General features: G+C 51.4%; 3 protein-coding genes across 6 annotated transcripts; 2 read left to right on the forward strand and 1 right to left on the reverse strand.

Annotated features, from left to right (window-relative positions):
• Window positions 1-3,087: 3,087 nt before the first annotated feature.
• On the reverse strand, window positions 3,088-13,156 carry mfng (MFNG O-fucosylpeptide 3-beta-N-acetylglucosaminyltransferase). 3 transcript variants are annotated; one of them, XM_084684772.1, is made up of 8 exons: window positions 11,798-13,000; window positions 7,596-7,641; window positions 6,931-7,033; window positions 6,654-6,807; window positions 4,613-4,698; window positions 4,367-4,532; window positions 4,204-4,289; window positions 3,088-3,884 (listed from the first exon to the last, which is right to left on the reverse strand). In XM_084684772.1, the coding sequence occupies exons 1-8, from the start codon at window positions 12,212-12,214 to the stop codon at window positions 3,869-3,871; spliced, it is 1,074 nt and encodes a 357-aa protein (XP_084540898.1). In that variant the 5' UTR covers window positions 12,215-13,000; the 3' UTR covers window positions 3,088-3,868. The 3 variants fall into 3 exon arrangements, 2 of the variants coding, with proteins under 2 accessions (XP_084540898.1, XP_084540897.1); XM_084684771.1 differs by having other exon boundaries at window positions 3,088-3,792; window positions 11,798-12,982; XR_014740494.1 differs by lacking the exons at window positions 3,088-3,884; window positions 4,204-4,289; window positions 4,367-4,532; window positions 4,613-4,698; window positions 7,596-7,641 and having other exon boundaries at window positions 6,789-6,807; window positions 6,931-7,555; window positions 11,798-13,156.
• Window positions 13,157-15,923: 2,767 nt separating this feature from the next.
• LOC146237500 (amine sulfotransferase-like) lies at window positions 15,924-18,517 on the forward strand. Its single transcript, XM_084684777.1, has 6 exons — window positions 15,924-16,223; window positions 17,046-17,251; window positions 17,323-17,449; window positions 17,616-17,710; window positions 17,823-18,003; window positions 18,193-18,517. The coding sequence occupies exons 1-6, from the start codon at window positions 16,058-16,060 to the stop codon at window positions 18,318-18,320; spliced, it is 903 nt and encodes a 300-aa protein (XP_084540903.1). The 5' UTR covers window positions 15,924-16,057; the 3' UTR covers window positions 18,321-18,517.
• Window positions 18,518-18,661: 144 nt separating this feature from the next.
• Window positions 18,662-24,713, forward strand: LOC146237501 (E3 ubiquitin/ISG15 ligase TRIM25-like). Of its 2 annotated transcripts, XM_084684770.1 has the most exons (9): window positions 18,662-19,445; window positions 20,377-20,472; window positions 20,623-20,703; window positions 21,150-21,302; window positions 21,537-21,696; window positions 21,785-21,835; window positions 22,201-22,278; window positions 23,200-23,237; window positions 23,540-23,844. In XM_084684770.1, exons 1-9 carry the CDS (start codon window positions 18,864-18,866, stop codon window positions 23,759-23,761), a joined length of 1,461 nt encoding a protein of 486 aa, XP_084540896.1. In that variant the 5' UTR covers window positions 18,662-18,863; the 3' UTR covers window positions 23,762-23,844. The 2 variants fall into 2 exon arrangements, with proteins under 2 accessions (XP_084540896.1, XP_084540895.1); XM_084684769.1 differs by lacking the exon at window positions 23,200-23,237 and having other exon boundaries at window positions 23,540-24,713.
• The last annotated feature ends 81 nt before the right edge of the window (window positions 24,714-24,794 follow it).

Here is a 24,794-nt window from a genome sequence, read left to right on the forward strand (position 1 = left end):
ACGTACACTCACACTTCTGTCTCCCTCTGGGACACGCACACACACCTTTAACAGTCCTTAACTTACTCCACAGGCACGCTGAGTGGACACACGGTCGCCACAGCAACGGGGGCGTGAGGAAACTACGGAATGCCAAGCTCCGGAACGCCAGGAACGCTCCGGAACGCCAGGAAGCCCGCGGACGAGCCAGCCTGGATGGAAAAATGGAAAATGTCAGGAGGCATTAATCTAACATCTGGGGAGGGAGGGTGATGGTGAGAGAGACACGGAAGGAGAAAAGGAGTGAGGGGGAAAACAGAGAAGGAGAGAGAGCGATGGAGGGATGGAGAGAGAGAGGGGATGAAATGTAAAACAGAGAAAGAGAGAGGGAGAGAGAGAGAGAGAGACCCAGAGACACACACATACGTATTGTAACACCTGCTAGAAGCTCTAGGCCAGCTAGACTGGACCTCAGCCATGTGTGTTCCTCACACCTCCTGTCCTCAACATGTAAACGCACACACACACACACACACACATTTCTAACCAGGCAGTTCTCTCAGTCACATCCTGCCTGACTTGTTAAATGACACAATATGACTAATAACATTCCATTGGGAACTGAGAAGTCCCATACACACACACACGCACACACACACACTGACATCTCTCTTCCGCACTCTCCCCGTTTCTACCCTTCCCTTCTCCTTTCTCCTCCTCCACCCCCATCCCTCCATCCTCTAACCACTAGACAGACCCTCGAGACACACACTCTGCGTGTCGCTGCGCTCATTAGAGTGAGTGACTGATCCAATTCCATGACACGGATGGAAGAAAGAAGAGCCTCACTGTGTATCCACAGTGTCAGGTCTCACACACACACACACACACACACCAATAGATACTCTGCTGGTACACAATGTCCTATTGTCTGCGTTTGGTTCCAGAATGCCATGACGGTGCCTGAATGTTGGATGAGGCGCTGTGCTGCTCCCTGCTGGCTGGAAGAGGTAAGGCGCCCTCACTAATGGCCGAGCCCTTCCGCTTCCTTTTTTCTCAATGAAGAGGATCTCCCTCGTTCCCTCACCATCTGTCTCTGGGACTCCCTCCCCTCCCTGCCTCCCTCCCCCCTTCCCCTCCCTCCCTCTCTCCCCTCCTCGCCATCCATCTCGCTGTTGGGATCTGGCCACGGTTTTTGTTTGGGGTGTCGTTGCGTTGGAGGAGAGAGACATGGAGGGCAGACACTGAGAGGGAGGGAAAGAGAGAGAGAGGTGGGAGAGAAAGGGGAGGAGAGAGGAAAGAGGGGGAGGGAGAGAGACTTGTGAAAGCAGATTAGCGCTTACTCAGCCTCCACCTCTCTCCTCCACCTCTTTCTCCTCCACCTCTCTCCTCCACCTCTCTTCTCCACCTCTCTCTTCTCCACCTCTCTCTTCTCCACCTCTCTCCTCCACCTCTCTCTCCTCCCCCTCTCTCGCCCCCCCATCATCTCTCTCCTCTACCTCTCTCCTCCACCTGTCCCCTCCACCTCTCTCTCCTCCACCTCTCTCTCCTCCCCCTCTCTCGCCCCCCCATCATCTCTCTCCTTCTTCCACCTCTCCATCTTTCCATCCCCTTCATCTCCGCCCACACACTCCCTCTCTCTCCCGCTCTCCCATTGTTCTCTTCTCCCCCTCTTCGGTCTCCATGGCAGTAGAGTTGAGGGTCGTTGAGTCACAGTCGAATGGAGCAATGCTGGTCTGGAGAGTGCTACACTGAAAACACTACACACACACACACACACACACACACAAAGCAATTCACCCTCCTGAAACTGTCTAACCCAAGCACTGTCGCTCTCCCTCTTGATCTGGGACGTACACACACACACACACACACTCTAATCAGATCAAGCACAACCCCTCTCCCGGATCACACAACGCCACGAGGCCCTAACGAGGGCGAGCGGCGCACTGGAGCGAGAGAGAGAGAGGGCTTTCATCAGGAGCGCGTCCACGTCCTCCGCAGCCTGGCGGGGGGGTCCATCCGTGGCAGGGTCATCCCTGCTCTGTGATCGGCTGGATGGGTCTGAGCGTGGCAGGGTCATCCCTGCTCTGTGATTGGCTGGATGGGTCTGAGCGTGTCACGGTTCACCCGTCCTCGTCCTCTCTCCCTGACGGACTCTGCGCCCTGATGCACGGCCCGCCCTAGAGAGTGTGTGTGTGTGTGTGTGTGTGTCAGACCAAGATGGAGAAACAGAGTGCGTTTGTTCGTGTTTCAGGGAACTGAATTGCTCTGTGTGTGTATGAGAGAGAGAGAGAGAGAGAGAGAGAGAGAGAGAGAGAGAGAGAGAGAGAGAGAGAGAGAGAGAGAGAGAGAGAGAGAGAGAGAGAGAGAGAGAGAGAGAGAGAGAGAGAGAGAGAGAGAGAGAGAGAGAGAGAGAGAGAGGAGAAGCGAGAGAGATAACCTCTTTTATGATCTCAATAGATGCTTTTATGAGCTGGTCTGAATGTGAGATTACAGCGTTGGAGTTGAGGCTAGCGTGTGGTGATGGGTGTGTGTGTGTGTGTTCATGCCTCGGTGACAGACCTATAACTGCCCTGGTCTAGGGTGTGTGTGTGTGTGTTCATGCCTCAGTGACAGACCTATAACTGCCCTGGTCTAGGATGTGTGTGTGTGTGTTCATGCCTCAGTGACAGACCTATTAACCTCCCCAGGGCCCTGCCATGTGCTCGTGGGTTTATACACTGGCAACTCCCTTTCACACACACGACAGAGGTGGTGTGCTGTACAGGGGTGTGTGTGTGTGCAGGGGCGGTGAGGGCATGGATGAGCAAGCCCTTCTGTTTCTGTGTATTCACCTGGGAAGCAGGAGGGTGGGGGGGCTATGCTCTGCTGGAGATGGCAACATGGAGAGAGAGAACACAAACGCACGCAGACTCTTGTATTCACACACACACGTCACTCACTGGAGTATTCCTCTCTTGCTTCAGACGGAGGATCCTCGTGTTCCAGGTCAGAGAATGACTGCACTGGTGTCTGACCACACACAGTCAGTTCAGCTTGCATGTGTGAGTGTGTGTCTGCTTCTCTAGCGCCCTTTCAAAACATCACCACTCAAGACTTCAGTAGCACCGTGACAACAGCTTCATTTATTTAGCCAAGGATAGCTCACTCAGAGAGAGAGAGAGAGAGAGAGAGAGAGAGAGAGAGAGAGAGAGAGAGAGAGAGAGAGAGAGAGAGAGAGAGAGAGAGAGAGAGAGAGAGAGAGAGAGAGAGAGAGTTGCACACACACAACACAGTCTCACACTCACTAATAGAGGGCACAGTGCAGTAGATCACATCATTGTGGAGTTCTATAAAAGTTTTTCATGAAGGTAAAACATTTACATTCATATTTGATTGGTTCGCAAGTCAACTCATTTCAACATCTCAAAATATACTGTACACGTGCTCATGTTGAAGTGCTCTGAAATATCACTGCATTACCCTGCTGACGTATTGTATAGTTGGCCATTTTGTGTCAAGGCAAGGTCTAGTTTCCACAGAAGGCCTGTTTTCTAGGTGAGCTGATGAGCAGCTCCAGCCCAAGGACATTTCCTGGTCCTCTCTGAGGTTAGGTGACCCGGGTGGTTATCCTTTTTGTTTGATTTAAAATCGACATTGAATTATTATCCCAGTACAAGATCTTCAAATCACCACAAAGTCCTGACTCCACCGTAGCCAATGGCGTCTTCCAGAACACCCCAGGCACTGCTGGGAACTGGAGTTCTTAAGGGGGAAACTCAAGGACACCAGCTTGTGAAAGGATACAGCAAACAGTGAACGCTCTTAAACCTGGCAGCAACGAGACATAAAACCAGCAGGAAGGTGAAGCGTGGTGTTGTTTCATCTGAGCACATACAACACACTGCTAAACAGGAGGAACACTGCTGAGAGAGAGAGGGAGAGAGGGGGGGGGGGGGAGAGAGAGGAGGGGGAGAGAGAGAGAGAGAGAGGAGGGGGGAGAGAGAGAGAGGAGGGGGGGAGAGAGAGAGAGAGAGAGGGGGGGAGAGAGAGAGGGGGGGAGCTCTCAAGAGACTTGAAAGCTTGTTGTTTCCACACCGACTTAAAATCTCTGATGGCTTTCAGCCCTCATAAAATGGAAAAACATAACACACACTGTGTGCGTGAGTGAGAGAGAGAGAGTGTGAGAGAGAAAAAGAGAGAGAGAGAGAGAGAGAGCAAGCAAACAAACGAGCGACTGACCTGGAAGGATCGTCTTCCTTGGAGAACACACCCTTCAGCTCAACACTGTTCATCTTGTTCTCAAACAGACCATAACTCAGAGTCACCTAGAGAGGACACACACATTACATGCATGTGTGTAGCTGGCATGTTTGTGTGTGTGTGTAGCCGCAGGTGTGTGTACCTGCAGGGGGATGCTGCTGGGTGAGAGCAGCAGCAGGTTCTCCAGGTGGGAATGGAAGGAGGAGCAGTGCATCATGGGAATGCCCAGCCTGAGCTCCACGATGAAGCCCACCGTGCAGTCGTCAGGGAGACGGATCACTGCTGACGTCTGCTCGAACTTGGGGCCGCTGGCCGCGCACACACACAGTTACAAAAAAATAATCTGCCTCTGCTTTCCTCTCCACCCCTCCCTCCCTCCCTCCCTCACCTGGCCCAGGGCTTCATCTTGTCTGCCAGTCTGCGACTCAGGCAGAAGCCAGCTCCTCCTGTGGCAAACCAGAACTTCACTTCTCTCTATAACACACACACACACACACTCTCTCTTAATTCAATACATGCTGCTTACAATCCAACAAAACTACAAGTACCTAATTTCCAAAGTTAGCTCGTACATTATTCACTTGGTAAACAAGCCTGACGTGTTCCTGTTAACATTCCATTCCATACCATCATTTCTCAAGTAGATAATAAAGCATCATCATTTGTTTAGTATTCCTCAAGTAGATTAAAGGAATAATAGATTGGAGTACACCGTGTGGTGTTCGATGACACAGACAGTCTAATATTTGTTTAGTGTTTGTCAAGTAGATCCGTTAAGAGATGGTTAGCTAGGGTGGGACGTCTCCTCCAATCACAGCACAGATAAGTTGGCTGTCCTCCAATCACAGCACGAGGGAGGGAGGGAGGGAGAAGAGAAAGTACAGTGTGGATGAATAGAGATGTGGAGAAGAGGAACATGGGGGAGGAGGTAAAGAGAAAGAGTGACAAGAGAGTTGAAAGATGAGGAGACACAGAGAGAGAGAGAGGACAATACTAACTGTAGTTCCTTATGTTGAGAGAGAGCGAGAGAGCGAGAGAGCGTGCGCGAGAGAGAGAGAGAGAGAGGTACTAGATGTATCTGGATCTTCACATGGCTGTCTGGCTGGGTGTCCGGAGGAGGACCCTGGTGAGCGCCGAGGCAGACAGACACACCAGCCGCACACACACACACACACACACACACACACACCCACACTGTGGATCTAAGATGCACTTTAACTGCCAACACACACGCATCCCACTGGGAGGGAACAGCGGCGCACACACCTACGACGTGTTCAAACACACATGCACTCCAGTGGGTGGGCTGCATGTCTATTCTTAAAGTAACGGCAGTCAATTGAGTGGTTGACACCGCTCCCCCCCCTCTCCCCCAACCATAGCAGAGACCCCCATCCAAGGAAGCCCCCCCCCCGGAGAGAGAGAGACCCCCATCCAAGGAAGCCCCCCCTCCCCCACCACCAGAGAACTTGGGACAGATGGGATCAATATGGGGCTGTAATCACTCATCGATCGTCCAGTTAGAAAAACCTTCCTCCCTCCCCCTCAATCCCCCCCATCCTCATCCCCATCTCTCCTTCCTCCCCTCTCCATCCCCCCTCCCTCCCTTCCTTCCTTCCTTCCCCTGATGCGGACACTGAGGGGGTGGCAGATGGAGAGGAAGGAGGGGGAGGACACGAGGGAGGGGGGTGGGTGGGGGGGGCGAGACTCATCGATAACCAGTGCTGTGGTGAGGACGGGAGAGGAGGCTGATTAGATATGGATTGGTGTTGACCAGGTGGTCGGCCTGCAGACATGGACCTAGACATGGAGGAGTGGGAACGGGGTCCCAGCAGGGCCTCGACGTTGACAACTTAATCTGATCCACCATCGTGTCAGACCAGTGGACAGCTGAGGAGGACAGGGGGGAGGGGGGAGGAAGAGGGGAAGGCTGTGGGAGGAAGGAGGGAGGGGGGAGGAAGAGGGGAAGGCTGTGGGAGGAAGGAGGGAGGAAGAGGGGAAGGCTGTGGGAGGAAGGAGGGAGGGAGGCGGGGGGAGGAAGAGGGGAAGGCTGTGGGAGGAAGGAGGGAGGGGGGAGGAAGAGGGGAAGGCTGTGGGAGGAAGGAGGGAGGTTGTTAGCATGCCAAGGGGGGGGGGGGGGTGGAAGGCAAGGGAGCCTGGGAGGATGGAGAGGAGGAGGAAGGAGACAGGTTGAAAAGGATGTTGAAGGATCGGAAGGAAGGATGGGAGAAAGAGAGTAAGAGGAGGGAGGGAGGGAGGGAGGGAGGGAGGGAGGGAGGGAGGGAGGGAGGGAGGGAGGGAGGGAGGGAGGGAGGGAGGGAGGGAGGGAGGGAGGGAGGGAGGGAGGGAGGGAGGGAGGGAGGGAGGGAGGGAGAACAGGGACGACAACAACAACAACCCCGGCCCTGCAAAGCATCATGGGAGCTGACCGTCTTGTTGCCCTCCAGCAGCTCGTGGGCTGTGATGGGGCGGTCGAGGCTGGGCTTGCCCAGGTACACGTCTCCGTCGGGGGGGAAGGAGGAGAGGAGGCTGAGGAGAGCTCCAGGGTTCACGTAGTTATCGTCGTCGACATGACACAGCCATCTGCACACACACACACACAGTCTACACATGACACAGCCATCTGCACAGAGAGACGCTTTCACATGCAGGCACACCACAGCAGAAACGACATAGAAGGTACCGACACACACACAGGGCTCCTACCTCTTGTCGGAGGCTATGAAGTGGTCGTACTCTGCGGACATCTTGCAGGACAGGGCCTGGTGACTGTGGTCTGACGGACAGGCTGTCACTACCATGTTAAACCCTGGAGGATGAGAGAGACAGAGAGACAGAGAGAGAGACAGAGAGAGAGAGAGAGAGAGAGAGAGAGAGAGAGAGAGAGAGAGAGAGAGAGAGAGAGAGAGAGAGAGAGAGACAGAGAGAGAGAGAGACAGAGAGAGACAGAGAGACAGAGAGACAGAGAGAGACAGAGAGACAGAGAGAGAGACAGAGAGACAGAGACAGAGACAGAGACAGAGACAGAGACAGAGACAGAGAGAGAGACAGAGAGAGAGAGACAGAGACAGAGACAGAGACAGAGACAGAGACAGAGACAGAGACAGAGAGAGAGAGAGACAGAGACAGACAGAGACAGAGACAGAGAGAGAGAGAGAGAGAGAGACAGAGACAGAGACAGACAGAGACAGAGACAGAGAGAGACAGAGAGACAGAGACAGAGACAGAGAGACAGAGACAGAGACAGAGACAGAGACAGAGACAGACAGAGACACAGAGACAGAGACAGAGACAGAGAGAGAGATGACCTAGGTACTGAGTGATCCAGCCCCTGTAGGAGGAACAGAGGTGGTGTCAGTTTATCCTCTGACCTTTGGAGGTGATGTCCTCATCCTCTGCGTCAGTAAAGATGTACGTCTGGAGACCCAGGAGAAGAAGACAGATCAACCAGGGGTCATTCACACCACGTCACACACATGAACACGGCTCAGAAGCATGTTTCACACACATGAACACCACTTGGATCAGCATTTCTCATCCCTGGACCACCCCTACAGTGAGGTACCGTCTCCCATGCTGGGATGGTCACACGCTGCTCTGTGGTTCAGTGCCTAAAAAGCTTGTTCTTGGACACAAACACTATAGTTCTATTTGGTTCCAGACACACACAAATGCACTGGTTATTGTGACCTTGGTGCTTTGAACATAAAGTGCTCTCAGGTGAGTCCCACACTACAGTGTGCACTCACACACACACACCTTAGTAAAAAGAGAGACTTGTTATAGTTCACTACTGACCTCTACTGGCAGGCAAGTAGTCTTTGACGCTACAGCAGTGATGGTGGTTAAATGGACACAAAGGGGGAAGTTTAACAAGGAAGGAAGAAATAAAACAAGGAGGGTAGTAAGGAGAGAAGGAAGGATGGAACGAAAGGAAACAAGGATGCAAGCTGCAGTGTTACGGGGTAGTGCGACCACCCCTCTCTCCCCCTCCCCCCCTCCCCCATCTGCCTGGAGATAGAGGGAGGGGAAGAGAGAGAGGGAAAGAGGGAGGGAGGGAAAGAGAGAGGGTGGAGAGGAAGAGAGAGGGATGGAGGGGAAGAGAGAGAGAGGAGAAGAGATAGCATGAGTGAGGAGAGCGTCAGCACTAATGCCTGGCTGACATCAGGGTGTGAAACAGGCTTTTCCAGGGCACACACACACACACACTCCTTTGGGAAGACCTGAAATGTTCTTGAAATGGATATGTGTGTGCTAGCCCATAACCCATTTTTTAAACAAGCTTGCATCTTGATGTTCTTGATGGTGCAGAAACAACGGATGTAAATGTTTTGTCCTGGAGACTAAACCATGACTGTCCTGACACTGCCCCCGACACCACACACACACACACACAGACACCACACACACGCAGACACCACACACACGCAGACACCACACACACACACACACACACACACACACACACACACACACCATCTCCAGCCAGCCAAACAGTGTGTTGCCTCTGTGTCATTCTGACACACAACAACCTCTAAATCTTATCTCTGACCATGTCCCAACTCCTCCCCCTTCACCTCCTCCCCCTTCACCTCCTCCCCCTTCACCTCCTCCCCCTTCACCTCCTCCCCCTCCTCCTACAGAGGAGTCATCATTTTTATTCACAAATCGATCCTCTCTTGATGAGACTCCACAGACCTTTCCAGCCCCCCCACCTCTCTCACACACACACCACACACACCACACACACCACACACACCACACACACACACACACACACACACACACACACACACACACACACACACACCACACACACCACACACACCACACACACACACACACACACACACACGTTTCTTCCCAGACAGTCATAACTCAGGAAACTGGCCCCATGGGGTCGAACCCGCAATGGCTGCCAGACATCATCACTATCTGGTCTAAAGATCCAAAATGGTCAACGGGGGCCGGAGAGAGCGGCGGCTCATAAAGAGACTAGTGGAGGAGGAAGAGGAAAACGATCCAAACCAAGGTTGTACTGGATGTGGGGACACTGGGGTGCTTTCACAGATCAGACTGACCAATCAAAATGGATACATCACTTTTATACACTGAAGACTTGCCCTACCTCATCCCACCAGACCGTGTTCAGTCAAACTTCATATTCACACCAGCAGAATGTGTTTGTGTGTGTGTGTGTGTGTGTACGTTCTGTAGTGTCCATGTGCTGCATAGTGTTTGCAGCAGAGAGTGAGTGTTGTATAGTGTGTGTTGTGTAGTGTGTGTGTGTTCCACACAGTGTGTGTTGTGTAGTGTGTGTTGTATAGTGTGTGTTGTATAGTGTGTGTGTTCCACACAGTGTGTGTTGTGTAGTGTGTGTTGTGTAGCGTGTGTGTTCCACACAGTGCGTGTTGTGTAGTGTGTGTGTGTGTTTCACACAGTGTGTGTTGTGTAGTGTGTGTTGTGTAGCGTGTGTGTTCCACACAGTGTGTGTTGTGTAGTGTGTGTGTGTAGTGTGTGTGTGTGTAGTGTGTGTGGTGTTCCACACAGTGTGTGTTGTGTAGTGTGTGTGTGTAGTGTGTGTGGTGTTGCACACAGTGTGCGTTGTACAGCGTGTGTTTAGAGTGTGGATTGAGAGGAGGGTCATTTTACACTGTGTACTGAAACATGCAACCTCACTTCCTGTTCTTGTATCAGCTTCCTGTTCGTCATTGTTCTAGCGCTCAGCGGCTGCCGCTTCCTCCTAGCCTGCTGCAGACAGCCTGCCCCGCACAACATCCTGTGTGTGTGCATGTGTGTGCGTCAGTCTGAAACCAACCAGAGAACAGTCACTAGGGCAAAGTGGCAACCGTTTGAATGGGATCCAGAGAATCTAGTCCATAACCCACCCCTAGTTACCCACCCCTAGTTACCCCTCCACGGGGTAACAACAAGACCCACCGATCTAGTACACTGCCCAACACGCAATATGGACTGTTGCTTAGAGACATGGGCAGTCTTACTGTGACATCATCTTGTTTCCTGCTTTGTAGAACTTCGGCTAACTGTCTATTTGCTTCGCACATCCAGGAAGCTTCTCTATTCCTGGTTCTGTGTGCATCTGCATGTCTCCTCCACCTCTCTGCTTCTCTGATCCCATCTCTCTGTTCCTCTCTGTTCATCCCCCTCCCCCCCTCCCCCTCCGACACACCACAGTCTAAGTGGCGTTGTTGAGGCGTTGTTGGGACCTAAACCAGGGTCTCTTCTCTGACACCCCCCTCCCCTCCCCTCCCCTCCCCCTCCCCCCCCCTCCCCTCCCCCTCCCCCTCCCCTCCCCTCCCCCCCCCCCTCCCCCTCCCCCTCCCCCTCCCCCTCCCCTCCCCCCCCCTCCCCCTCCCCCTCCCCCTCCCCCTCCCCTCCCCCCCCCTCCCCCTCTTTCGGTGTGAGTAGAAGGCCTGCCGTGTCTCCAGTGTCGTCAGGGCCGTCGAAGAGGCCTGCAGGAGGGCTTCACACCAGGATGTAACAGAGGCCCCCCAATTTACCCCCCCCCCCCACACACACACACACACACACACACACACACACACACAGGGGACAGGGCAGGGCAGGAAGCAATGAGTAACCTTGTTAGGATGGTCACCCTGGATGGGTGTGGGGCGGCTGTGTGCATGGGGGGGGGGGGGGGTGTCACACTGTTGGTAGCATGTAGGGAATTTGCTTTGACAAGCCACTTATAGATAAGGCCTGGCTAAACCAGCCTTCAGATGCTCCCAGATGTGTCATGTGTGTGTGTGTGTGTGTGTGAGACGTTTCTCTGTATGCAAGACAACAGAGAAAGGGGATAAAACAACACAAGACAGAGAGAAGCAAGGGGAAAATCACCCACGCCTGTGTCCTCCCATCCCTCTCCACCTCCACCCCTTACAGCTAGTACACAGACCCTGCTCAGCCCTAACAGCTAGTACACAGACCCTGCTCAGCCCTAGCAGCTAGTACACAGACCCTGCTCAGCCCTAACAGCTAGTACACAGACCCTGCTCAGCCCTAGCAGCTAGTACACAGACCCTGTTCAGCCCTAACAGCTAGTACACAGACCCTGCTCAGCCCTTACAGCTAGTACACAGACCCTGCTCAGCCCTAACAGCTAGTACACAGACCCTGCTCAGCCCTAACAGCTAGTACACAGACCCTGTTCAGCCCTAGCAGCTAGTACACAGACCCTGCTCATCCCACGAAGGGAAGGGAATCTTTGTTCATCCAGAGGAGAAGTGTTCACAACAGGAAAGACGCCATGCTGAGATCTGCGTTGAGTCCAGGCCTGGTGCCCTTCCAGTCCTCCACGCACTGTGAAGTCACAGTGAACCAACACATGCCAGTCAACAACACCACTTGGGGGTGTTGTGCTGATGATGTCATGTCCTGTCAGCACTGACACCGTTTCTCCAAGAAGGGGAGCACACTTGGGCCTACTGGACTCTATCATGGGCTGAGTATGATATCATCTAGGTGCCCTTTTTCGATTTCGAGTTTTAACCTCCCATGTATATTTGAGTGACACTGCACTCATGGATCGATAATTAAATCAGACACTCACGTGATCCTTGGTCCTAGAAATCCAAGTGTCCATGAGGAGCCCGAGTCGCGTGCTGTGAAATCTCCCGGTAGTCTTAACAGCTATGAAGATGTCCGTTAATTTTAACGGCGGTAGAGGCACACTCGTTTGCCTCCAAGTCTTTAACTTATTGTTTTTTTTAAGTATCTCTTCGTGCAAGTCTGTCATCCTCCGGTTTAAAGTGATGACATCGACGCGCGGGAATAACAAGCTCTTCGAATTTGCAGCCTCTTTCGCCGGGGAAGCTGCTTCTGGAGTTGGGTGCTGGAGGTGGTTAGGGTTGCGGATGCCGTCTGATCTGTGAGAAGGTTTTGTCCGCATTCGAAAATCAACGAACAAGATGATGAAGAAAGTTAAGATGACAACAGGGAGTGCCCGCAACATTCTCCGTGTGTGCATGATGGCATTAAATTGCTGACGATTTTATTCCGTTGATTCAAGTATCTCAGTTGATAGTGCTAGAAGACGTCACGTGAATATTGGTCCATAAAAACATCTAGAGCTACTTCCTAATTTCGTGTCATGTAGCTCACCCAATGACACGCGCTCTCCGTAGGCAATATACGCTTATCAATATTGTCAAATAGGCCTTCTGTAGGCATGTTTCAACTTACATCCATTGCTGAATATTTTTCAGCTTCCAATCATTCTGACAGCCATTAATAGTCCATAGCGGTAAATCCGTTATCCGTTAAACTGAAACTGATATCTGTCAAAAGTTTGCATTTCAGCTTTCAGACTAGGCCCAGCTGCGCCGTATCAACCGCTGATGGATCACCAGTGACGTCCCCAAAGAACTTCAGCACGCGGTCCTACCTGTCACCTACCCACTCCGAAGTATCCGGAGCGCATGAGACAGTGTAATTCACTTCACAAGTTGACACGCTCACAATCACTCCGCCTTCTTCCTTCCTCAACACTGCGCTTCAAATCATGTCATGGAACCTGGTGGTCAGCCAGGCTTCAGCGCACGTAGCCTAAATTCAACGTGCGAGTAGCCTAAATATTATTCTCCTTTGTCCCCCGCACGGGGAATATAGAGGAAAGAGAAGGAAAAAGAAGCAGCATAGCTTTTATGTCACTTTTCACAACTCCCAGAACAGGATCCGCATGTTAACAAAAAACGCCCCACTGCAGTTTGAAATGGATATGTCTTCAGTAGTCTGACTACTTTGTCTTTACTGTTAACCGCATGCTCCCTACAGATTCCAAAGAAAAGAGCGCTCAATGGAAGACCCTGTCGCGAAACACAACACAAAACCCGTGTCTGTGTACGACTTAATTCCCAACAGGTTGTATTCGTGTCTGACATGACGAGCGGTTTAGCTGCTGGCAATCAGCGAAGCCTCCTCTCTCTAGATGCTGGGGAAGGGGTAGCGGGGGCATGTCTGAACCGCTGTTTGCATTTTGGAGGCTGTGCGTCAAAGCTGGCGTTGCGGCAGTGGAATGCGCAGCAGAGTGTCAACACGCGTATTAGATGAGAGCTACTTTTTTTTGTCGTTCTTAAGGGCCAGAGCAAGGGTCACGTTATGTTGTTTATTTTGTGATATGTGTCTGCTTAAATGCAATTTGCATGCTTGTATATAGGCCTGATGTAATTTATTCACGTGTACAATTACATTTAGTCATTTAGCAGACGCTCTTATCCAGAGCGACTTACAGTAAGTACAGGGACATTCCCCCGAGGCAAGTAGGGTGAAGTGCCTTGCCCAAGGACACAACGTCATTTGGCTCGGCCGGGATTCGAACTGGCGACCTTCAGATTACTAGCCCGATTCCCTAACCGCTCAGCCACCTGATTCCCTGATGTGTATACAATCCTGCCTCCTTTCAAGATTAATCAGGTGTATGAGTGTTTGTGTGTGTGCTTGCCCACGCGCAACCTTCCATTAGTACGCTAATTATGTGAATGTCTGATGCCTTGGGCTATATTTGACGCTGTTTGCTCCACACTGCAGCCTGTGTAGGTTGGTACAGGGGGCACAGAGGGGCTTGCACAGGGGATAGCCCTCAGAGAGAAGCTGAGAAATAGAGAGAGAGAGGGGGAGAGAGAGAGACAGAGAAAGAAAGAGAGAGAGAGAGAGCCTCATCACCACCTTTGTTTATTTGTTCTTTCTCAGTGTTCTCCCCTTACATCCATCCCTCCATCCTCCCTTTCTCCTGCTGACCAGCTGCCTCCCCCCCCCCCCCAACCCCTCCCTAGGCTGTCCCCCAGGTAAACCAGAGATGCCTGGGCACACCCTGGCTAGGAAAGGCCCAGGATCGTTTTACGGCCTAGCTGAAAAGGGCCATTAAAATGGCAAGTACACTGCAACCCACAAAGCACCCAGGGAGTCAGGGGAGCAGACCCCATTGCAGGGCTTTTGTGTCCGTCCTACACACACACACACAGAGACACACACACACACAGAAAGACACAGAGAGAGAGACACACACACACACAGAGAGACACACACACAAAGAGAGACACAGAGAGAGAGACACACACACACACACACACACACACAGAGAGACACACACACACAAAGAGAGAGACACACACAGAGAGACACACACAGAGCTGTGTGAACTGTCAAACTGGCGACCTTCAGATTACTAGCCCGATTCCCTAACCGCTCAGCCACCTGACTCCAACTGCACCTGCAACCTCAAATCGAACACTGCTGAATGGGTGAAAGCTGGTGCCTAACAAATCCAACTGGCACCCCTATATCTTGGAAATCAGTCTCCAAAAACTGACAATCTCGACGGGGAAACGTATTTCGGTACCGAAATCGGTGACCTAGTGAAAACTGTGACCATTACAACGGCGACCCCCGGTCACAGTTTGTGATAGGTCACTGATGTCAGTACAGCAGCAGGAAGATTACTGACCACATGTATACGTTTTGTCGATAGGTATAGTAGCTCATATTGGTTAGGGTTTTTTTCAGAGTTAGAATATTTATTAGAGGTTTAGATTCTAGACTGCCTGTTGCCAATACTGACCACAAGATGGCGACGTTGCACAGAAAATGAATAGAATGCGAGTCTGCCAGTAACAGGTATGGCTTACTCTTTCAATTACGTTTAAAATATATAAAATCGCTTATCTCTGAAAATAGCATGAAATCGTTGTTAATCTTAATACAATTTTCAAATTTATATTAACAAATCTCAAATTGACACCAGATTATTCTAAAGATATCTGACCTACTTCCACACCCTTAACTTTTTCAATTACATTTAAAATAAATATATATGAAATCGCTATTCTGAAAATAGCATAGCGATTATATATATATTTCTTTTAAACGTAATTGAAAAAGTAAAGGGTGTGGAAGTAGGCCAGACATCATTAGAATAATCTGGTGTATATTTGATATTTTTCAGTACAATTCAGAAAATGTTATTAAGAATAACGAGGATTTCATGCTATTTCAGAGATTCAAAGAAACGAAATATTTAATGTACCAGCACATTGTGTAAATTGTCAGAATATGTGACCCCACTGTAACTGCTTGATAAAGGAGTTAAACTTCAAAACATCGTTTGGGGTAGTTATGTCATCCCTTGACACTTATCTGGACACGTTTTCTTATTTGGAGTCCTCACAGAGTCGAAGCCTGATCTATTAGGCGCCGTTAAAGGACTCTACTGTACTCCATTGTGTTCTGCTCAAGGCGTTTAGTTCTCCTCTCCCCTCTCTCCTCCTGTCTCCTATCCTCTCTTTTAACTTAACGTGTGAAAACAAAGCTTCTTAAAGGTTTAAAAAATATCGAGTTTGGAAAGTTTGAAACAATAATTTTGAAAAAAACAAATGAAAAAAAGGTTTGCATTATTGATGAGCACTTCACGTGGACTAGATACTCTCTGTACTGTGCTCTGTAGGCTTCTCTGTTCTCATCTCCCCACTCCTCATCTCCTTTCACCGTGTCTGTGAAAATAGTTTTGAAAGATTACAAATATATATTTTTTTTTTATAAACTTTTGTTTCACAACTGATCTCCTAAATCGTTGTAATCAGTCTATCTGTCGAGAGAAAAACATTCTAGTTTCAAGTGTCCGGTCCAAAGTGTAACTTTAATCACACTCTTCGAGCAAACTGACCTTAACTTGAACTGAATTGGGCAATAGTTTTCCTGACTTTGGAGTCATAAAATGTTTTAACGTCCTTCTTTACACAATATCCTTCATAACTTGGAGACCTCTTCATCAGCCGGGCTTTTTACTGTATTGTTGTTAAAATATAACTGACAAACTATGGCTCAACAGGAATACAAACTTCTCGGAGATAAAATGTTTACCTACAAAGGCACCGTTTTTCCGGTGGATGACACGCAAGAACTTACGACGGAGTACATCGACAGCTTGGAGCATTTTGAGATCAAGGACAGTGATGTATTTCTCGTTACATTCCCGAAATCAGGTGAAATCAAAAGTTATTTGACACGTGTCTTTACCGGAATAGCATAAACATGTCGCGTTAGTCAGTACCTGCCAGACATGATTGTATTATTATTGAGAAGTATTCGTTAAAAAAAGGATAAGGCTAAGCTGCAGGGAAAAAAAGAATAACATTCCATTACAACGCAAGGCAGATTCATGAAAAACACGAGTTATATTTATATCAGCCTACGACCATTCAGAGGACTAGCGTACACATTGGCCATCAACATTTCTATAAGTAAGTCAAAAAGTCAAAGAAGGGTAAATAACGGCATTCCTTAACTCTCTAGAGCAGAGTAGTTCTGGAACATTCAGATCCCACCAGTATGCTCACGTGCAAAGCAGTTGTGAAACACCCTAGGGAGGGCTCTCATTTCACATTTAAACATGCACGTGTAGGTGCGTTTTGACAACAATACTTTTACATCTCTCTCTCTTTCTCTCTCAGACACACACACACACACACCTATTTCCCTTTTTATCTTTGGCCCTCTCTCTGCAGCTGTTACTTAAGAGATCAGAAGCCACTACGTGTCCAGGTGCCTTTATCCTCCCTTTCCTCTAAGTCCTGTGGCCTACACACACGTCACCATGGATACCCCTTCAGCCAGCCAAATACACAAGTGATTGGTGGAGTGGGCAGGATTAGATTAGATTCTGGATATCTCCCCCCTCTCCCCCACTGTCCCCTCCTACCCTCTCCCTCCCTTCTCTCCCCCATCTCCCCCTCCCACCCTCTCCCTCCCTTTTCTGCCCTCCCTCACGTCTCTCCCCCTGTGCTGCCCCTCCCTCCTTCCCTCAGGCACGGTGTGGACCCAGCGCATCATCACCCTGATCTTCGAGGACGACTTCCCCGAGATGTCAGACAAGATCACGTTCGAGCGCATGCCCTGGCTGGAGTTCCTGGAGAAGGGGAAGAGCTACGACGACAGGCCCTCCCCACGCCTCTTCTGCTCCCACCTGCACCAACACCTCATGCCCCGCGGCCTGCAGAACCAGAAGGCCAAGGTACACACACACACACACACCTTGTAGTACACAAACACACACTCACCCGCCCTCCCCACGCCTCTCCTCAGGTGATCTATGTGAGCAGGAACCCAAAAGATGCCCTGGTCTCCTACTTCCACTTCTCCAAGTTCATGAAGAAGCTGGACAGCCCGGAACACTACGACGAGATGCTGGACAAGTTCTTTTGCGGGTGGAGTGAGTGTACCGTGTGTGTGTGTGTGTGTGTGTGTGTGCGTGTGCGTGTGCGTCGCAAATAGAAACAATTCATCTGATGTCCTCCCATTTCATATCATTGTAGAGAGGGTGATCATGTAACGGATGAGTACTGTTGTGCTTGTGTGTGCTTGCGTGCGTGCGCTAGTGGTTGGCGGCTGCTGGTTTGACCACATCAGGGGTTGGTACACCAACAAGGACAAATACCACATCCTGTTCCTGACCTATGAGGAGATGATCAAGGTAGGTTGAGGATACACGCGTGTTATCTGACACACACACACTTCTCCTCTCTCTCCGACACACACACACACACACACACACACACTGATCCCCTCCCTCCCCCTCTCGTCAGGACCTGAGGTCAGTGGTGGTGCGTCTGGTGGAGTTTGTGGGGAAGACGCTGTCGGACGCGGCCATCGACCACATCGTGGAGCGGGTCACCTTCAACAACATGAGGAGGGACCCCAAAGCCAACTACGAGTTCCTGCCTGACGAGGTGAAAGACCCGGCCAAGGGACGCTTCCTCAGGAAGGGTGAGAGGCTCCGCCCCCCGATCAGCGGGCCGATTAACGCTCCACACACACACACACAGTCCTACGAGAGATGAGGTTTGTGCCGCACCAGGGTTGGTGACCCGTGTTAGTGTAAGTCTACAGCCTTTTGGGGGTTTGTGATGTATGTGTGTGTGTGTGTGTGTCTGTGTGTGTGTGTGTCCGTCGCAGGTACCATTGGAGACTGGAAGAACTCCCTGACTGTGGCCCAGAGTGAAAGGTTTGACCAGGTCTACCAGGACAGGATGAAGGGTCTGCCTCTACACTTTATCTGGGATATCACTGAACTACAGGGATAGAATCAACTCATCAACAACATGGATGTTATATGATATTACTTGTTTGATATGATAATATGTGATAATCCAGCATATACAGCAAAAATATATATTGCCTTTTAGTGCCTGCAACTTCTTATGTTTTACAAGTTCATTAAGCAGCGCTTTCAGCTCTTTTATGCAGTTTCCATAACATAAATAAAAACCGTTGAAAGAGGGATTGTTTTATGTCGTAACTATGGGTGAGTGAGTGCGCTGACTGTCGAGGGACTATAGATGTTGCTGCGCATGTTGCCGAAGACTTACGGCAGAGCTTGGAAGATGCACTGACGTCAAGGTTTAGGATCTGGCCTGATTGAGGATTCGGTAGTCGGAACTCGGAAGTTAACCAGCTCCCGGAGGAGTACGATATCATGACACGCTGGGTGGGAGGTCCTGCGACATCCGCAACTATCGCCCACTTTTTGCTGTAAACAAACCGGAGAGGCACGGAACTGTCACGATTGTTTTTTGACTCAACACGGGAAATTTTCAGAGACGCTGAGGCAAAAACTCATCGACGGTATGGCACAGGCGAATATATCGGTAACGGAAAGTCAGTTCCGCTGCCCTATCTGTCAAGATATATGGAAGAACCCGGTGTCCATCCCGTGCGGTCACACCTACTGTATGTTATGCATCAACAGTTATTGGGACCACGTAGAAAACGCGCAGTTCAGCTGTCCACAATGTCGGGAAATGTTCAGCCCGAGACCAGTGCTACGGCGAAACACCGTGCTTGCAGAGGTTGTGGAGAAAGTCAAAATGAACGAGATGGTGACGTCCACGGTACCGGAGCTGTATCTCGGAGTAGGGGATGTCCCGTGTGACTTCTGCCCGGTTGAAAACAAACTAAGAGCGTTGAAGTCGTGTCTCGTGTGTCTGGCCTCTTTTTGCGAACTGCACGTCTTGCCGCACCGAGAGGTGGAAACGCTGCGGCGGCACAAATTGGTCGCCGCGGTGGAGCGCCTTGCGGAGCGTCTGTGCGCGCAGCACCGTTTGGGGTTGCAGGGCGGCGGCTGCAACGAGGACGCAGTGGAGTGGAGCGGCGACTGCCTACTCTGCGAAGAAGTGCTCAACGTAGACGCGCAAAGAGCAAGAAAACAGGTGGTTCATTTTAGACACCCGACTACAACTCTTTCTAGTAACCACGGAAACCTGTTGGGCTTTGCTTTTGTGCGTTGCGAGATCTCACACATGTAAGGACTGAGCACGACAAGTCCGTATCAACTGCGGCACTGCCTTTCCACTGCGTCGGTTATGAAACAGGAAACCATTCGGGCCTGGTTCATATCGGGGGTTGCCTTCAGTGGGTCTTTGTGTTGGGAGACTTGATAACCAGGTCAAGTAGCTAGCAGCTGTTGAGATACCAAGGACAGGGTCTGGATTCCTAAAAGCCTTATCTAAAGCCTGCAAGGAGATACACAATCAGGAATGCTCCCCACTACCTTTCTTTCTTTCATCACTCCCTCCTTCCCTTTACTATCTTTTTACACCTCTCTCTCTCTTCTCTCTCTCTTCTCTCTCGTTCTCTCTCTCCCTACTTTCCTCCCTCTCTCACTTCCTCTCTTGCAGTGATAATCCCATAATCTGGTTGTTGGGGTGATGGTAGTCTGAATCCTCTCTAACGAAACACACTGTTTCAAATCGTTTCCCCCCGTGCCGTATAAACTGCACACTTCTAGTCCTCGGTCTTGGTCTGCACTCACTACATTGCACTATTTAGACATCGCTCTGGATCCAAACATCTGGTCAATGAATGAACGGAAATGATCTCTTCCTCACGCTGCTCTTCCCCTCCCTCCATCTCTGGTTAAATCCAATCCCCCGCTCCACCTCTCTCTTTTCCATCTCCTTATCTCTCTTTCCCTCCCCTGCCATGTCTCACTTTTCCATCTTCCTTTCCATCCCTCCCCCTCTCTCCTTCCTCCCTCCCCCTCTCTTTCCACCCTCTCTCCTCCCTCCCCCCCTCTCTTTCCACCCTCTCTCCTCCCCCCCCTCTCTTTCCACCCTCTCTCCTCCCCCCCCCCCTCTCCAGGCTCATCTCCAGGATTCTCAGAGGGTAGTGAGGGGGAGGATCAGCAGTGCAGAGAGGGAGGAGGAGGAGTTTCAACAGAGCCTCGAGTCCCTCAAGGTAGGTGTCCGCTCCCACACACACACACACACACACACACACACTCTCACACACACACACAACACAAGAATCACCACAGCAGAACCACACTCACCATGTCTCATATGTCACCTAAACGTTGTTGCCCCATGTGCCCCTGCGGGGCTGCAGGAGTCTGCGTCTGCAGTGCTGGAGGACAGCGACACTCTGTTTGAAGAGCTGGCTCTGAAGCTGGAGAAGACCAGGAGCGAGGTCACACTCTCCTTCCTCTCTACCTTCCTTCCTCTCTTCCTTCCTTCCTCTCTACCTTCCTTCCTCTCTTCCTTCCTTCCTCTCTACCTTCCTTCCTCTCTTCCTTCCTTCCTCTCTACCTTCCTTCCTCTCTTCCTTCCTCTCTACCTTCCTCTCTACCTTCCTCTCTACCTTCCTTCCCTCCTTCCTCTCTACCTTCCTTCCCACCTCTCTACCTTCCTCTCTTCCTTCCTCTCTACCTTCCTCTCTACCTTCCTTCCCTCCTTCCTCTCTACCTTCCTCTCTACCTTCCTTCCCACCTCTCTACCTTCCTCTCTACCTTCCTCCCTCTCTACCTTCCTTCATTCCTTCTTTCCTAACATGGGACAACAGTCCCTAACTCTGATTCCCCCCCCGAGGTGACGGGGTATGTAACGGCTTGCCCCCCCCCCCCCCCCCCCCCCCAGGTGCGAGCGAGGCTGGAGGCCAGGGGGCGGGCGGTGGTGGGGCGGGCGGAGAGGGAGCTGGAGACTCTGGAGCGAGAGCTGGAGGAGCTGAGGAGGAGAGACCAGGAGATGGAGCAGCTGCTACTGACCGAGGACAACACTCACTTCCTCCAGGTGAATGGGTGGGGGAGGGGGCGGAGACTCAGAGGAGGGGGCGGAGACTGAGGAGGAGGAGGAGAGAGAGACTCAAGAGGAGGAGCAGACAGCTTGTGGAGAGGAGAGAGAGAGAGAAGAAATGAAGGAAGAACCTGGGGCATGGAGAGTAACAAAAGGGTGTGATCTCAACCCCCTCTCTCCCCTTCTACACTGCCACTCCCTCATCCCTCCCTTCCTCCTCCCCCCCCCCAGTCGGCCCCCCTGCTGTGTGTCCTCCCCGCCACAGGGAGGAGCTGCAGGGTGCAGGGCCTGCCCATGGAGGGCTTCGCTGCGGCGGGCAGGGCCCTGGGCCACCTCAGGGCCCGCATGAAAGAGCTGTGCAGAGAGGAGGTGGACAACATCACCCGCGCAGGTGGGTCACAAACACACATTCACTCAAAAGACACACACAGCACACACACACACGTCTACATCCTGACGTGTTTCCTTCTTCTTCCCAGTAAACGAGAGCTCTTCTGCATGCCACCTGTCCAGCAGAGAGTGTGTGAAAGGTAAGACACACACACACACACAGGGTCATCTGTCTTGAGAGTACCGGCCCACAGTTGACCCAGTTTATCTCTGACTTACAAGCAGTTTAACACTGAAGAAGCAGTTGGAGCGCATGCAAGGTTAATAATTCAACTGGTATCGGATCTTGTCTGTGTGTGTGTGTGCTTGCTGGATAGTTGTTAAGTTTATGTTCTCGCTTCGGTTTGTGTTTTCTTTTAACTTGTGTTTCTATCTCTTTTTTCTCTCTGTTCTCACTCGCTGTCTTTCATTGAATCTCTCTTTGTCAATCACCATCTCTCTCTCTCTCTCTCTCTCTCTCTCTCTCTCTCTCTCTCTCTCTCTCTCTCTCTCTCACCCTCCATAGCGGTGCCCAAGGTGTTCCCCCTCTCCCCCCTCCCTCTCCTGGCTGCTGACCAGAGGATGAGAGCAGCCTTCCTCAGGTGTAAGTACTGCCCACACAAACACACAAAACTGTGTCACCATGGCGATCCAGCTGGTCCCCTCAGAATTACAAGTCTTCACACCTTTTGCCAACCAGGCCACCCTTCTAGCTCTCCCAACATCGCTCCATCCCTACACCTCTCCCAACATCGCTTCATCCCTACACCTCTCCCAACATCGCTCCATCCCTACACCTCTCCCAACATCGCTCCATCCCTACACCTCTCCCAACATCGCTCCATCCCTACACCTCTCCCAACATCACTCCAGCCCTACACCTCTCCCAACATCGCTCCATCCCTACACCTCTCCCAACATCGCTCCATCCCTACACCTCTCCCAACATCGCTCCAGCCCTACACCTCTCCCAACATCGCTCCAGCCCTACACCTCTCTCGTCATCGCTCCATCGCTCCTGTGCCAACCAAGCCCCCCCTTCTACCTCTCCCCTCACCCCTCTGTCCCACACCTCTCTCTTCATCCCACCATCTCTGCACCCCATCACCCCTGCAGTGTTGACATTTCACTGGCACCAACCCCAGTCCTCGCAGAAAGGGGATCTCTCTCTTTCTCTCTCTCTCTCTCTCTCTCTCTCTCTCTCTCTCTCTCTCTCTCTCTCTCTCTCTCTCTCTCTCTCTCTCTCTCTCTCTCTCTCTCTCTCTCTCTCTCTCTCTCTCTCTCTCTCTCTCTCTCTCTCTCTCTCTCTCTCTCTCTCTCTCTCTCTCTCTCTCTCTCTCTCTCTCTCTCTCTCTCTCTCTCTCTCTCTCTCTCCAACATCTCTCCTCCACCTCTCTCTGCCTGATGGAGAGCAGGCTGAGAGCTGATCTGTGGCAGGGAGCCTGTGCACAGCTCATCCATCTTTGATAAGTGTGACAGTTATGACAGCCAGAGTCATTGTCCTCCTGATGTCCATACTCCACAGACAGGAGACCGGAGAGACAGGCACCAGGCAAGCATGATGTAGGTGTCAATTATTCAGAGGCTCGATTAAGGCCCCTGTGTGTGTGTGTGTCTGTGTGTGTGTGTGTGTGTGTGTGTGTGTGTGACAGTAAGGGATTAAGGCCACATGTGTCATATTTCCACTAAGACCAAATGTCAGCACTCACCACTGTTTGTCCTGTCCAGACAGCCCCATTGAAGAGTGATAAGACTCCCTCCCTCCCTCCCTCCCTCCCTCCCTCCCTCCCTCCCTCCCTCCCTCCCTCCCTCCCTCCCTCCCTCCCTCCCTCCCTCCCTCCCTCCCTCCCTCCCTCCCTCCCCAGACTCCTGCCACCTGTCCCTGGACCCAGACACGGCCCACCCCACCCTGGTCCTCCTGGAGGGCCCCCAGGGGGCCCACTGCGGCGAGGAGCCCCAGCCGTACCCCCCCCACCCCCAGCGCTTCGACAGCGTGGCCCAGGTGCTCTGCCGCGAGGGCCAGTTTGGCGGCGCCAGCTACTGGGAGGTGGAGTGGCGTGGCAGCGGCTGGGTGGACGTGGGCGTGACGTACCGGGGCATTGGACGCAAGGGCGGCGGGAAGCCGTGTCTGCTGGGCCGGAACGAGAACTCGTGGCGCTTGCGGTGCACGCACGCCGGCTACGCGGCCTGGCACGACAACCGCAAGACGACGGTGGCGGCGCCGGCGTGCCCGAGGATCGGCGTGTTCCTGGAGCGGCAGAAGGGGGCGCTGTCGTTCTACGGCGTGGCGGGGGAGGTGACGCTGCTGCACACGTTCCGCTGTCAGTTCTCCCAGCCGCTCTACCCCGCCTTCCGCCTGGAGCTGGACTCCACCATGCTCATATGCCCTCTGTCACACACACAGTGACACTCGGACACACACACATTCACACGCACGTTAACACACGCACACACACACAGTGACACTCGGACACACACACATTAACACACACGTTAACACACGCACACACACACACACACTGAGAAACACTACTTGGTACTGATTTCTCAGAACAACAAACAATGGACCAGTCGTTGAACACTGCCCAGATGTTACCAGACATTGTAAACAGTTTTTACTCTTAAAATCCAAACCCCATGTCAATGTGACCTTGACATTGTTTGCCTGGTATTTTTGTCCACACACACACACACAATCTGGAGGCTTACTACTAGGCTACTTTCTGACCAATCACAATGAATCATGATTATTGCCTTGACCAAGTCAAATACCTGCTCGATATGTTAAAGGTTACCGATTGTTAACCACCAATGAAGTCAACTCCACCAAAACAATTGAGATATATGAGATTTCGAGGGAAACCAAATTACCTCTGTCTTTCTATTATAATGTACCTTTCATCCTCTTCCTCTTTTTCTCCTTCTCTCTTTTTGCATATGCGACTGTAACGTATGTGAACATGTTCTAGCAGTAGGCTGTGTAAGTGAAATTGTGTGTAATTCAAAAACGTTTTTTCCCAAAATATATTATAAAATCTTTTTGGTCTTGTGGTCTATCTTACGCCGTCTTTCTAAACAAAAAAAAGTAGGTATTTGGTCCTGCCCATTCTTGGTGGGGAA

Source organism: Hypomesus nipponensis, chromosome 21 (assembly GCF_054491055.1).
Source record: "Hypomesus nipponensis isolate SF chromosome 21, ASM5449105v1, whole genome shotgun sequence".
Classification (NCBI taxonomy): Eukaryota; Metazoa; Chordata; class Actinopteri; order Osmeriformes; family Osmeridae; genus Hypomesus; species Hypomesus nipponensis.

Coding starts and splice junctions, on each gene's coding strand:
- LOC146237501 (XM_084684769.1), top strand. CDS start 18,864: ATGGCACAGGCGAATATATCGGTAACGGAAAGTCAGTTCCGCTGCCCT. Junction 20,473..20,622: donor AGAGCCTCGAGTCCCTCAAG/GTAGGTGTCCGC, acceptor GCGGGGCTGCAG/GAGTCTGCGTCTGCAGTGCT. Junction 21,303..21,536: donor ACAACACTCACTTCCTCCAG/GTGAATGGGTGG, acceptor CCCCCCCCCCAG/TCGGCCCCCCTGCTGTGTGT.
- LOC146237500 (XM_084684777.1), top strand. CDS start 16,058: ATGGCTCAACAGGAATACAAACTTCTCGGAGATAAAATGTTTACCTAC. Junction 16,224..17,045: donor CGTTACATTCCCGAAATCAG/GTGAAATCAAAA, acceptor TCCTTCCCTCAG/GCACGGTGTGGACCCAGCGC. Junction 17,711..17,822: donor CCTATGAGGAGATGATCAAG/GTAGGTTGAGGA, acceptor CCCTCTCGTCAG/GACCTGAGGTCAGTGGTGGT.
- mfng (XM_084684771.1), bottom strand. CDS start 12,214: ATGCACACACGGAGAATGTTGCGGGCACTCCCTGTTGTCATCTTAACT. Junction 4,699..6,653: donor TGCTGGAGGGCAACAAGACG/GTCAGCTCCCAT, acceptor TGTGTGTTATAG/AGAGAAGTGAAGTTCTGGTT. Junction 4,290..4,366: donor CCAGCAGCATCCCCCTGCAG/GTACACACACCT, acceptor TGTCCTCTCTAG/GTGACTCTGAGTTATGGTCT.